This window comes from Rutilus rutilus (assembly GCF_951802725.1).
Source record: "Rutilus rutilus genome assembly, chromosome: 1".
Lineage (NCBI taxonomy): Eukaryota > Metazoa > Chordata > Actinopteri > Cypriniformes > Leuciscidae > Rutilus > Rutilus rutilus.
In genome coordinates this window covers 6,308,411-6,322,794 of record NC_140209.1, presented here as the reverse complement: position 1 = coordinate 6,322,794, position 14,384 = coordinate 6,308,411, and the positions used below count along the sequence as shown (strand labels likewise).

At 40.7% G+C, this 14,384-nt stretch overlaps 3 protein-coding genes across 7 annotated transcripts in view; 1 reads left to right on the top strand and 2 right to left on the bottom strand.

Moving 5' to 3' along the window:
* Positions 1 to 14,384, top strand: part of LOC311302609 (uncharacterized protein) — a 495,915-nt gene that overhangs the window by 213,819 nt on the left and 267,712 nt on the right. The gene's annotated exons all lie outside the window — the stretch shown is intronic.
* LOC311302813 (uncharacterized protein) overlaps positions 1 to 14,384 on the bottom strand; it is a 273,934-nt gene that overhangs the window by 72,197 nt on the left and 187,353 nt on the right. Inside the window, exon 1 of one of the 3 annotated variants that reach the window (XR_014629671.1) lies at positions 369 to 477. The exons of the other annotated variants lie outside the window; for them this stretch is intronic. The gene's annotated coding sequence lies outside the window, so the exon portion shown is untranslated. Of the gene's footprint in view, positions 1 to 368; positions 478 to 14,384 lie in introns of those variants that run through there. 3 annotated transcript variants of the gene reach the window in all.
* The window catches only part of LOC311298519 (uncharacterized protein), a 42,527-nt gene continuing 32,011 nt past the window's right edge, over positions 3,869 to 14,384 (bottom strand). Inside the window, exons 3-6 of one of the 3 annotated variants that reach the window (XM_084421522.1) lie at positions 12,191 to 13,553; positions 7,264 to 7,368; positions 5,225 to 5,315; positions 3,869 to 4,949 (exon numbers count right to left, since the gene is read on the bottom strand). In XM_084421522.1, coding sequence (XP_084277648.1) covers positions 5,246 to 5,315; positions 7,264 to 7,368; positions 12,191 to 13,553 — 1,538 coding nt within the window. In that variant the 3' untranslated portion in view covers positions 3,869 to 4,949; positions 5,225 to 5,245. The remainder of the gene's footprint in view (positions 4,950 to 5,224; positions 5,316 to 7,263; positions 7,369 to 12,190; positions 13,554 to 14,384) is intronic. The other 2 variants (XM_084421523.1, XM_084421524.1) reach the window with 2 other exon arrangements.

Here is a 14,384-nt window from a genome sequence, read left to right as displayed (position 1 = left end):
CTTGTAATTAATACGGAACTTTATAGGTTGTGATAGATTTTCACGATTAATACCGTTCCAAATTATCATACATCCTATCCAGGACATAGAGATAATCCCGCGGTAACTTAAGAGCCTATCTTTTAGTCGTGTCTTCAAGAGTTAGGCGATCAGTCTATACAAATTCGTATTCTTTTAAAAGAATAATTATGACCAGCATGATATAATTATAATAGATGTCCCCTTCATATTATAAGTCTACCTTTTTAGGTACTCTTCAACCGTGTTCTCTATACAACAATAACCCTGTCGTAAGCTGTCTCTTTGGCTAGGCTTTATTAATCAATCAGATCTCATAGTGATTATTCTTATATCAAAAGAATGCTCACCCTCTTGTTGTCCTCCAGTTAAGATCTTCCTGATCCAGATAGAAGAATGCGACACGTACCCAAGAATCCAAGGTCCAGTCAAAGATTATAATAAATGTTTAACAATATTAATTAAAAGAATCAAATGAAAAGAACACTTGTTACAAATTCACAAAATGAGTACTGACTAACAGAGAGATATTAGCTTAAAGCTTCTTGCATCCGGATGTCACATGTACAACTGCTGATCCCAGCAAGTGTAGTCCTGTTATTCCTGTACAAACATGCATCTGTCCAGTCAGTGGCTTGTTCTCCGACGATACAACAGTTCCTTTGTATTTGTGGACAATGACCCTAGTCACTGCTCTCTCATGTGACTTGAGCGAGACAGAGATGGACAGCAACTCCTTTATTTCAGTACAATATTTTTAGATGGTTATATGTTTTAGCAAACCAGACAGTTCATCAGTTGCATTCTTATTTACAGACTTCTTATTGTGACCCTTTCTGCGTTGACGTCGAGTTTGAGGTTGTAATGGAAAAGTTAGAGTTAATTTTTAACAACCACATTGGATAGAATGGATAAAATCATAAGACTCTTCTGGTTAGATTTTATTAAATAGGGTATTAAATAATATTAAATAGCTTGCTAAGTAAAACCATTGCCCGATTGAATTAAAAGTTAACAAAAAGTGGTTAGGAGATTGGTTAGGAAATATGTGGATGGGCGTGGATTAAGGTCTTTGGTGTTTTAAGCCCCCAACGGCGCCTTTCAGGCAGCGAGGGGATGGGTAGGTTTAAAGGGATAGTTCACCCAAAAATGAAAATTCTGTCAGTAATTACTCACCCTCATGTTGTTCCAACCCCGTAAGACCTTAGCTCCTTGGAAAAAATGAAATGTAATATTGTAGTAGGCTATATATATATATATATATATATATATATATATATATATATTAGGGGTTGCACGACTACTGATTTCTGCTAGTCGATTTCTTATCAAAACAATACTCGAGTTACTCGACTACTCGTCGTTTATGCTACTGTAAATGAAAAGACATGAAATAGCTAGACTTATCAATAAACATTTATTAATTCATAGCCTAATGCAACAATTACATAAGTAAACTCTCAAAACATTATAATTGACATTTCATTTTAAATTTTTCATGTAACAGTCTAAAGCCAAATGCTTCTAGGGGCCGTTCACATATCGCGTCTTTTTCGCGCTCAAGGTCGTTATTTCAAATGTAGGCGCGCGGCGAGCGCGCTCATAATGAAAGCAACGGACGTGGTGCGCTAGTTTTTCCAGGCGGGTTTTTCCTTTTCATCTCCAGAAATATATCTAGTAGTAAAGCTAATGCAAGGGCTAGAAATAAATTAATCCTTTGCTGAATGATACCTCTTCGTCGTCATCATGTAGAGCTCAGTTTGGTTGCATAGCAACGACAGACGCCACGGGAGTGCAAGCGCTTGTAGAAGACAGCGGCACGGCCGCGCGCGCTTTCCACACGTTTTTAGAAGCAATATGTGAACGGCCTCTTGCAGAGTTGGCCAAATTACAATATTTTTGTCATCCTTGATGAAATACTTCCACACATCTGACGCGTGGTGTCTGTTGGTGACGTTAGCCATTTTTAATTCATTTATGTTTAATGGACGCTCGAGTAGTCAATTGTTTCCGACAGCGTCGACTAGTGGTTGAAGTAGTCGATCTATCGACTACTCGACTAGTCTATGCAAGCCCTAATATATATATTTATATATATAATTAATAATAATAATAATAATAACAATAATAATAATTCATTACATTTATATAGCGCTTTTCTAGGCAGGCCTACTCAAAGCGCTTTTTACATGAAAGGGGGAATCTCCTCAACCACCACCAATGTGCAGCATCCACTTGGATGATATATATAAATAAACAGGTTTATTTTAGTTCAGATATCCATAGTGAATGTTGCTGATCTGTGGAAAGGTTCATTCAAGGCACAATGTTTCTTCCTGGTTTCCACGTCAGCGCTGTTTGATCCGTTAATAACGGAGAAATGTAAATGTTTAATCTGTGGAAAATTCAAATGCTTTCTTTACCGGATCTCTTATTAGCGGTGTGTAGTAAGTAACAGTGTCGCTTGATCATGATCGCCTCGCGCTCATAGACAATATGCTCGCGCTGCACTGGTCCAAACTGATAAACGGTCCTTCAACCACGCAATAATGAGCAGTTTCGTTCCGTTTGCCATTTGATGTTGGACAATGTTGTGGTCGCGCCGGCGTCTCTTACATTATGAGCGCGCTTGCCATGCGCCTACATTTGAAATAAGCAAATTTTGGTCGGCAGGAAAAATGGTACAACGAACCGTTCGGTTTGAAAATGCGTACCGAAAACCGAACCGAAAGCCTCGTACCGAACGGTTCGATACGAATACGAGTATCGTTACTCCCCTAATATATATATATATGAAAACCTTCAAGCTTTTAAAACTACTTCGAAGGATTTTAGGATAGGCTTTTTCAAGCCAAATTAAAGTTTGTGTTGACAAACTTTTTTTAACTAGTTTGTTGTTCATAAACAAAGTAAGTCTCTAAGGTACTTTACAGAGAAAGCCAATAACACTCATGCATATCTTGTCTAACATTTTCCTATAGTATGTTTAAAATATATAAAAAAGAAATTCCTTGTATGACTCTGTACTATGTTAATGCCTTTCTTCAAAATTATTAAATATTGTTCTGTATTTTATCTAAATTAGGTGTTGTGAAGTGGAGTGCATTTTCCAGACAATACAGGCAAGAGTTTCGGGTGCCCTACTCGCTGACTATGTGCTTGCACTGCACTGAAGTATTCAAGGGCTGCCCACCTGGATATGTGGGTGATGGCCGAAGGGGAGTCCTGCGGGGATTTTATTCTGAGGTTGAGGGCTATTGACACTTCAGTTTGAGCCTAGACCCACCCTGAGTGAGCTGGACACAGAGTCCGCCATTGTTCGACGCTTGAGCAGCTGTAGACAAGAATGTCTCCTAAGCGATTGTGGTGTCGTTGGATGTAAGAATGAACATATCAGTCTTCATTTACTCTCGTTGTTAATCGAGGATGGATCTATACTGTTTGTGATCCAGCTTACACTCTCCGGAGCAACAGGACTAACGTGACTGGACACGGCAGAGATGACAGTGAGAGCGCGCTCTTTATGACAGCTCATCGAGTCATTTTACGGATATACGGTTTACCAGTTTATTAAGCATCCACTGAAAAGGTGTGTATATTTGTTTACTGTTAGTTGTAACGAGTATTTTGTGTACTTCGCTGTGTATGTTGATGATAATGAAAGGGAGAGTGTATTGGTGATGGGAAAGGACTGTATAATTTGACTGGTCTTTAAAAGGTTGTGACCACCAAGGCCATCGATTAGAATGCAGACAAGATGTTCCGTTGAGGTGTTTTATTAAAATAAAAGTTTAAATGTGTGTGGTTTGGTAGTTGCACGCACACAATACTTGGAACTCGTAAATAAATATATGTTTTAACCAAATTTATTAAAAAGAATCAAATGAAAGGAATACTTGTTACAGATTTATAAATGAGTACTAACTAACAGATAGATAATAGCTAGGCTTAAAGCTTCTTGCATCTGATAAATGCTGGCGTATCAGCCGTTGGTTGCAAGGAAGAGCGATGAGTCCTCATCAGTCTTCTTATATAGCCTTGAATTCTTGCTGAATTCAGGTCCTGCCTTGTTACATTGTAATTAGAAGCAGCATGGCTGACAATCATATCAAAAAGAGGAACAGGGATACGAGAGACACATAAGGGTATGAAAGGCACATTTGGATATGAGAGGCACATTGGGTTATGAAAGGCACAATCTCTGTTACCACAAATTATACGCTTATCTCTGTAAAGCTGCTTTGAAACAATCTACATTGTTAAAAGCACTATATAAATGAGGATAACTTGACTTGACATGGTTATGAGAGGCTCATTAGGTTATGAAAGGCACATTAGGTTATAACAGACACAAAGCCCTTACTCAAGAGATACACAGCCCCTAATCAGCAGAGGAACTTGTAATAGTAATGTTCTTTAATCCCCCGGACAGTTCTCTGACAACAGCTGCAATATCCTGGGATGTCTGTGTCTTAGTATGACGTTTTCCGCGCTGGCGCCGAGAAAAAGGAACTGAAAAATGGAGAGAAGTGCCATCCTTATATGGGCTTCCCTTCACAGCTCAGGCACCTCAGTAGTTCGGTGTTAGACCGAACTCCTTAAACAGGACAATAACAATAAGCTGTTGATAAAATGATAATTAGTTTAATTGAGTTTAATTAAGTGAAAACGAACAGAGACAGATCTCAAACAATGAACAAGTTAAAAATAATTTCAGATTCATGTCTCTGTTGAAAGAGTTACGGCCTCTTCTTCAGCTCCCTGAACATAGAAGCTTTTTCCGGTGTTTTTTTCCGGTGCTCTTCTTCAGAAGAGAAGGCAGAACTCTTATGTAAACTTTAAGACTTTTCCATGTGAAGCGTATTTACACTGAGGGCAGGAAACAGATTTTTTGGCTTCCGTTATTGCTTTCTCGTTCACGTCCATCAGATCTAAAAGAAACAATAAATCAAGTGAGATTTCAAATGAGAGACAAAAGTGAAATGAAAAGTGAGGCTCAAAGTCAAGATAACTGATGAGTTCAATAGTCTTTTTAATCCCATCAAATCTGTTCAACAACTGCTGAGCACGATTACGCTCTATTTTAAAGTCAAGAAGATGATGTGTGTTATAAAACTAGTTTGGTCATGAAACAATGTAAATCTGGTGAGCATCAGCATGTTCTTCATCATGGTGAATGAATGAGGAATCAAGAGTAAACACCAACCTTTTTGTTCTTCAGTGTGTTTCATTCTACAGATTCTGGATCACTGGCGTTCTCTCTGTCCTCTCCTTCCAGATGCTTTCTGGTAGCTCTGCTAAAAACAAACAAGTTTAATTTCTAACAGACATGATGCGAGAGGAATAATTAATATTTCAGACTCTGAACTAGGCTAATCACATGTTAAAAAAAGTGACATTGATCATGTGACTTAAAGGGCACCTGTTATGCAAAATTCACTTTTACATGGTGTTTGACGGACACTGCAGTTTTAGTGTAGACCACCCTGAGTGAGCTAAACACTTATGGCGAGTTGCAGAGGCGAGCGATCCAATCTGAGCACTTGGCACCTTGCAAGCCTGCTGAAGAGTATAAATTCAGAGAAAACTTGCCATATGACAGGTTTAAATCGACAGAAGCGAAGCACCTGATATAAGCGAAATAGCACGGCAGGCAACGGAGTACTCGTTCCCTTATCTCTTCGGGAACCGAGGTTACGCAAGTAACGCAAGTACGTTCCCTTACGAGAAAAGTTCACTCGTACTGCATTGCAAACGCTATGGGAACCCATTTTAAAACGCTGTGCTACTCGCCAGTGACAACTCTGAAGGTGTCCGGGGAGACCCGAGACTAATAACAGAGTAGTCTAAATCATAATGGACCAGAATGTAGGGGGACTTGGAAATGATATTCACCACATAAAAGGGTATGAAGGCCACCGCGGGAGGGGACCTGGTTCATACATCATACAGCTGACTGTCACAACTGCATTTATTATCCTAGTTATGTGTAGTGGGGTTTGAGTCTTTTGTCCTGATGCTGTGTATGTGTGGGGGTGTGGTAGGGTGCGGGGTGGGGGGTGGTGGGTGAGGGAAATTCTGTTGTATATTCTGTTTTGTAATCTGTTGTATTCTGTCTTGTTAAACTGTCTTATTGTCTAATGTATAAATGTATCAGACGTACTGTATGGTGTAGAACAATTTTCGGAAAGGATAAATAAATCTCTCTATCTAATAGGTCAGCGTGCAGTGGTTTACACGTGACGAGATCGCAACGCAAAGTTTGTTCTGCACTCTTTTGATCTAGTGTACTGTATGTTAATACTGAATAAAAAAATTATAATAAAAAACTCTTTTGATCTAGCTAAAGCTACAGGGATGCTAATTAACTGGTTAACCAATAACCATTGTAAGAATTTTAACCTATTAATAGCATACTATCATTTGCTGTATGCTTTAAAAAATAGCCTACACTAAAAATATTCCTCAATAAATCCTTTAAATTTAATGATATTCAGAACAAAACAAGAATGAAAAAAAAATCTATAAACAAGCCAAAATGAAATAATTTAAAGCGAAAGTGAAAGGGGCGTTGCGCTCACGTAACTCTCTAATTCGAATCATTTTTTTTTCCATATTCGCGATTTATTTGGATGCTAAACTATTATTTATTATGGGCTTCTAAGAAATAAATAAAATGATTATCCCCACAAATTTTAAATTTATTAGGTTTCAAAAAATATGACAACTTTTAATTTAAGTGAACTTAAAACAAACCTTACATAAACCCATTATAAATGTCATATTTATGTAAGAAACAGAAATTGAATAAGGTTATCAAAACATTTCGCACTGCATAAATTATAAACTAAATAAAGATGAATCCTTATTATAGCTACAAGCATTCTTTAATCAAGAGCAGTTAATAATTGTCTCTGTTTTCTTTGTCCTTTGGTTAACTTTACTGACAGAGAGAATTGCTGCTGCCACTTTAGAACCAATGACGATCTCACGCATCCCATTCTCTCACTACTCTTTACTTTCATTTAAGATTTTATTTAACTCATTTAAGACTGTTCTTGTGAGGATACTCGACAAAACGGACATTTTGTCATGTTGTTCGTTCTAGCGCGAAAGAGAACTTGATACTGGCGCGCGTCTATCTGTGGGTCGTGTGTGTGTGTGTGTGTCAGGAGGACATTCACTGACAATGAGTTATCTTTTGTCTTGTCGCGCATGAATGGTTTAAAAGCATTAAAAAGTCACCTGTTGTTGTGTTTCATCGCCTGTGCCGCAACCCCAATACCACGAGGAGCAGGCCCGAGCAATATGTTGATGCGCGCGTCCACGTCCAGGAACATTGCGTGCACACTGTAAATAAATAGCAAACGGGTGCCGCACCTCACAGAATGAACCAAACTCAGCAGCACTCACGCAGACTAACTTTTTGTTTTTTTGCTACATGGGATTAATCAATGCATGCTGATCAATAGTGGTCTTAATCTACATACCCTAGTTTTGCACTGGTGTAAAAAGACTGACAGTGACAAGACCTCATGTTAGCAAAATGTTTTAATCTTGTCTCATCATGTATGTTCATGTATGTTCTTTAATGTTTGATTATAATTTTACTCTCTTCACATAGGGATGGGAATTGATAAGATTTAATCAATAATAATGTCACTGACGATTTTGATTATCAATCCGATTCTTTAACGATTCTCTTATCGATTCTTCATAGCACTGTGTGGAAAAAAGTAGTCATATGCTTTAAAAAAACAAAACAAGTGGTTTTATTTATTTTAAAGTTTAAGCTTGAGTTAGCAAACTGTACTTTTTAAATAATTTATGTAATAAATAGAACCTTATTGTAAAGTGTTACTGATTAGTTATACACCGATTCAGACGTCTCCTGAGTTCACTGCTGGAAAGATCAGTTGTTCATTAAAATGAATCGGTTCAAATGAGTCATTAGTTCGCGAATTGGACGTGTTGTGCGCGTTGTGTGATTATCCCAGCAGTAAGGACATGGACATCCAAGATTTGTGTCAACATAGAAAACATTTCATCACTGTATAGTTTTTTTTTCCCGTTTAATTAAAGTGTTGTTTTATGTCAGCTGAATGTCCGGAACGCTTTTCCGAGAAGATAAGGCAACTTATTTAGCACAATTCACACCCAGTGGTAATTCAAGAAAAAAAAAAAAAAAATCTCAGAATGCTCCATATGAAACTTTGGTCTTCCGACCTTTTACCACCGTGTCGATTTATTTTGATTAACGTTAATATGTGCGAGGGAGAGCGAGCAACACAGCGCCTAGTTTGGAGACGTTACACAGAGAATGCGCGAGTGTCTCTCTCTCTCTCTCTCTCTCTCTCTCTCTCACATAAACATGCGCCCTGTCACAAATGCAGCCGTTCATCTACATTACTTACCAATCAAATAAGACTTTGTCAGGACAAAAATTCACTTTGGCGGGCGCTAAAACAAGTTCAATGCAGGAAAATTCATGCGCGAGTTTCCATTAGACTCACACGGTAGCCAGGCGTCTCATCCAATTGCGAGCCGAGCTCAGTTGACGCTGTGTGCTTCAAGATTCTGACGCAAGTGCTAAGGTTCCGATTGGCCCAGAGAAAAAGTGCTAAGGTTCCGATTGGCCCAGAGAAATGTCAATTATAAGAATTATCCAATAATGTTTCACAATTCTAGGTTACTGTGAGTAACAATCGGCCACGGAGTTGTCATGGACAGCTGCATCAACTCTGGGAACCAAATCTGGGTTCTTCAGAGGGGGGCTACAAGAAGGACTATGCACTCTGTGTTCCTGATCCATTCAATGAATTGAGGGAGCATCGAGACCGGAGGGAATGGATAAAGGGGGAGGCTGGGCCACTCGTGGGCCAGCGCGTCCCTTTTCTTTGAAAAGAAGGTTGGGCAATGAGAGTTGTCTTCTGAGGTGAAGAGGTCTACCTCTGCCTTGCCGAAGACTTCCCATAACAAAAGAAACGTCCGGGTGTGGAGAGACCATTTCTCTGGGGGAACGTTGCCCCGAGATAACATGTCTGCCCCCACGTTCACCGTGCCTGTTACGTGAGCTGCCCTGAGTGAGCGCAAGTTGGCGTGAGCCCATAGCAGTAGCTGTTTGGCTGTTATGAACAAGTTGCGAGACCTGAGACCGTCATGGCGATTTATGTAGCTGATACCAGCTGGTGACCTTCCAGGGGGCCAGAGCTCTGGTACAGCGCTGGTTTACCCTGATATTTACAAGGCTTGAACGCCTCGTAAGGGGGCGCAGCATATGCAGTAGGCCTAGCTGGAGTACTGACGATGCTGAAGCCATAAGGCCCAAAACCCTTCGAAACTGAGGGGTACACGGAAGCCCAGTTTGAACGACGCGGCGAGCCGCTGAATTGACAGAGCCCAGCCCAGCATGGGCCATGCTCTCATGTGAACAAGTTGAGAACTGCTCCCAGGAATGTGATCCGTTGGCTGGGGGATAGCACACTCTTGCCAAAGTTTACCCTGAGCCCGAGGCTTTTGAGATGGCCAAGGAGCCAGGCCCTGTGAGTATGGGACTCCACAGTCAGTATGAGCCAGTCGTCGAGGTAGTTCAGAATACGCATTGACCGCTGTTTTAGGGGGGACAGAGCAGCATCTATGCACTTCATGATTGTATGAGGCGCTGGAGCCAGACCAAGTGGTAGGACAGTGTATTGATATGTCTGCCCCTCAAAGACGAATCTCAAGAATGGCCTGTGATGGGGGTAAAGCGTCTTTTAGATCTACTGAGAAGAACCAATCTCCTGGGCGGATCTGCACCAGGATGTGATGGTCGTAAGCATCCTAAATGGCCGTACCATGGGGCCCATGTCTGAGATCTAAAATGGGTCTCAGGCCGCAGTCTTCCTTCAGAACGTCACATCTGTAGAAGCCCGACTCGCTTTATGATGCGGGAACTATCTCGATAGCCCCTTTTGCCAGCAGATTCAATACTTCGGAGTTGAGGACATGAGCCATAGTGCTCCCTACCGAAGTGTAAGTTATAGTGCAAAAGCGCGGAGGCCTGGGGGTGTATTGAAGCAAGTAACCGTTCATTATGATATTCATCACCCAATCTGACACTTCTGGGATGGCATGCCAAGCCAGAGCCCGATCAGACGCCGTCACAGAAACTGCATCATCCAGGTCCTCTGCAGATCCACCGAGTACAGCCGCTTGGAGAGAGGGGCAATGGTCACTCTTTGTGAATAATACAGGAGAAGTATAAGAAGGTGAAGGCGAGGCACGTGGGGAGGGACTCGGTGTGCAGGCGCTCAGATCACGCACTCGTGGATCCTCTGCTTGCGCCGCTTCCTACGGGGCTCTATGGGCGGAAGATGGGTGGGCCCGCTCTCTGAAGTAGTGAGAGCGAGCCTGAATCGAAGCACCGATACGTGCATGCTGTCTTTAGTGAGTGCTGCCTCGGCGTGCTCAGGACAGAGGCAGACAGCACACTGGGTATGACCGTCCAACCCATGAAGGGGAATCCTGCAGAATTCTCAGATGGGGAGTGGCATTTGAAACAAGCGTTCTGCTCTTTTAGATAGAAAGCTTGTAAAGGATATCACAGGGAAACGATCAGCTTGGGCGAGGAATGACGGCGCTGAAGCTGGTCCACTGAAGGGGTGCTCGACGGCGAGAAGGCTTAGAAAGACTCGAGAAAGACGAGGTGAGATACAGAGCTCGAACTGAAGGAGATTAAATCTGTCATATGGCGAGTTTTCTCTGAATTTATACTCTTCAGCCATGCCTATTTTGGCGCTCCGATTGGACCGCTCATCTCTGCAACTCGCCATAGGTTTGTGCAGTTGCTGCAGCACAGCCAATCAGCTTGCTAGTGCTCGAGCTATGATGCTCTAGCTGTGCAGCTGCAATGCGTTTTAAAATAAAGGCTTCAATAATTCGAGAAATGAGATTCCCATAGCGTTTGCAATGCAGTACGGGTGAACTATCCTTTTAAACCCTTGGGGTCGGCAATCATGCCGGCGTGATCTGCTCTTTTTTTCATTTCAGTGTAAAAGAGATTTAAAATACTCTGTTGATTTGGATTTTACATACTTGTGTTGTACATCATTCAAAACTGTTAAATGTCTTCTTTTATTTGTGTGCACTCATAATAAAAACAAAATGTGTTTTTCGTAAAACAAAGAAAATAAACATGATGCGCATTCTGCCGTCTCTCTCAATGTGAAACTCATTATGAAACGCGACATCACATGACCTGTAACTCAGCGAATGTTTGTCACACAGACTTGAAACGCATGTCTATACAACGCTTGGAGTCTCTATTTTTAAAGTATGTAAATTATATAAAAAATAAATATTCTCTGTTTAAGCAATCCATATGAAAGCAGCGGCATGTAGTTTCTCAAACGCGTCCTCATTAACTCCATTGTGACCACGCCCACGCGCGCATGAGCGATTGACATGCTAATGATCCACGCGGAGAAACGCAGACCTGTACACACCCTCATTACCTCGAAACAAAGAATTAGAGACTTAGGTAACTTACTCCTCTGCTTTTTATAATTCTCGAGAAAGGAGTTTCCCATAGCGTTTGCAACGCAGTACGAGAGAACCTTTCTTGTAAGGGAACATGGGCTAATTTTTAATTTTTGAGTGAACTATCCCTTTAAAATGCTTTCTTAATGGATCTGCCAGCTCTGTGTAGTAATGTTGTTGCGTGATCGAGATCGGCTCACGAGTAAACCGCTGTCTAGTATTGCTCCGAGCTGATAAACTGTTTGCGCTGCACAGCTCAGACGAGTAGCTTGGTTTCATTCTGCTTTCGTTTGCTGTGTGATGTTTCTCGTATGCAGCAGAAATGGCAGCTCTCTCTTAAAAAAGGTCGCAAAATGTGACTATTTAGTCTTAGTCTAGAGCCCTGTATAGTGCTGTATTTCTGCTTTACATGAGCGCCACCTACTGTCAGAGAGCGAATTTGTGTTTTTTTTTTTCATTGATCTGAACTGACAAATTAGACATTCATGTTGGTTCAACACAAGTTAATAGATATCAATCAATCGACAAAGTGTCCAGTGCTCACCACACACCAGCTATAGGTGGAGAGGAGTGATTTGGCTATAGGGTGATTGTGTGCCTAACTTACACAGAAGAGACTTTGTTGCTCAGCACATGAAAATAAACTACTTACCGTGATCTCAGACTGTGATGATGTAATTTCTCTACTGCATGGATCTTCGTGTGTAGCTTTAGGTGAGTTTTGTTCGACTTCTCTCTGCTGTGGATCTTCTTATGTTTTTTCAGAGATGATGATTGACTGAATCTCTTGTCACAGTGTGAACACTTGTAAGGTTTTTCTCCAGTGTGAATCCTCTCATGTGTTTTCAGATGTGATGACTGACTGAATCTCTTGTCACAGTGTGAACACTTGTAAGCTTTTTCTCCAGTGTGAATCCTCTCATGTCTTTGCAGATCTGCTGGCTCACTGAATCTCTTGTCACAGTGTGAACACATGTAAGGTTTTTCTCCAGTGTGTATCATCTCATGTGCTTGAAGATGTTCTGACCGACTGAATCTCTTGTCACAGTGTGAACACTTGAAAGGTTTTTCTCCAGTGTGGATCCTCTCATGTCTTTGCAGAACTACTGACTGACTGAAACTCTTGTCACAGTGTGAACACTTGTAAGGTTTTTCTCCAGTGTGTATCATCTCATGTGATCTCAGATTTGCTGACTGACTGAATCTCTTGTCACAGTGTGAACACATGTAAGGTTTTTCTCCAGTGTGGATCCTCTCATGTGCTTTAAGATGTTCTGACCGACTGAATCTCTTGTCACAGTGTGAACACTTGTAAGGTTTTTCTCCAGTGTGAATTCTCTGGTGCAGTTTTAAACTGTTCGCTGCAGTAAAAGTCTTCTCACACTCAAAGCACATGTACACTCTCACACCAGTGTGAGTTTTCTCATGTGTATGTAAATATTGCAGCCGTGAAAAACTCTTTCCACACACAGAACATGAATACGGCTTCTCCTTCGTATGAATTCTCAGGTGTACCTTCAAGACTGATGCATGACGAAAAGTTTTGCCGCATTGATCACATGAGAACGTCTTCTCTCCGGTGTGAACTCTGATGTGACTTTTAAGATGATGTTTATTTGAGAAATGCTTCCCACATTGATCACATGAGAACGGCTTCTCTCCAGTGTGGATCCTCATGTGTTGATTACGATTTGTTATTTGTGTGAAACTCTTCCCACACTGATCACATGTGAACGGCTTCTCTCCAGTGTGGATCCTCATGTGAATCTCAAGACCTCGTTTGGTTGTGAGACTCTTTCCACACTGAGTGCAGGTCAAAGATTTCTTAGCTCTTCTTTTCTTTAAAAATGTCTGTTTAGTCTTTGAACGACTAACAGGTTTTCCTCCAGGTTTGACATGATGTTCCTCCTCCACTTCACTCAGTTCTTCACTCTCCTCCTCCACTTCACTCAGTTCTTCACTCTCCTCCTCCACTTCACTCAGTTCTTCACTCTCCTCGCTCTCTTCCATCAGGTCTGACATGAAAGAAAAAATATTCAATTTAATTTTCAGTACATCAAAATAACTCAAAGAGAGAAATATTAAGTCAAAGGACATGAAAGTGAGCCCTGATGTAATGGTAGAAAGTAGACAACTGCTCTAAAATATTATGATAATTTGATGCCTTTCTTCCAGTTACTATTTTTTAAACATTATAGGCACAAATCCCTTGCTTCTTTAGCAAGAACTATTAAATATGTTTGATCAATGACACAATTATTGAAAATATTAACATTAAAATATACAATTCTGCCATATTTTGGCACCAACTTTGAGATTGATATTATATTTTACTAAAAACTTAATTATTAATGGCCGTTCACACTAGACCTTTCCTTGCACTGACTTCCATTCATGCGCATGTGAAAGTGGGACACCAGAAACACACGCTCAAGTGAATTACACTGTGAAAAATAAAAATAAAAGCGTTTAGCATTTAGGTGGAGTGGATTATTTTTTATTATTATTATTATTATTATTAGGCTATTTGTTATATGTTGAACTTGTGTTTGTAAAAAAGCTGCAGCAGAATGTGACGTCATTTCACAACCGTTGCATTGTCTGTAGAAACTTCACAAGCTCAAAGTGTAGAGTAGTCATAACTTTAACTGGCTTTAAATCAGGGCTCGAGACTAATGGCGTCCTATCGTCCTGGGGACGATAGAAAATGTGTTTAGGGCGTACAGAAATATTCTCCAGGACGCTTACAGGACGAAAGACATTTTTGTATGTGTGTTCATTTATTACTAGCCTATTAGGGTAACTTGCTTAGAAAATGGAAAATTTAACCAACCAAGCGCTGACTA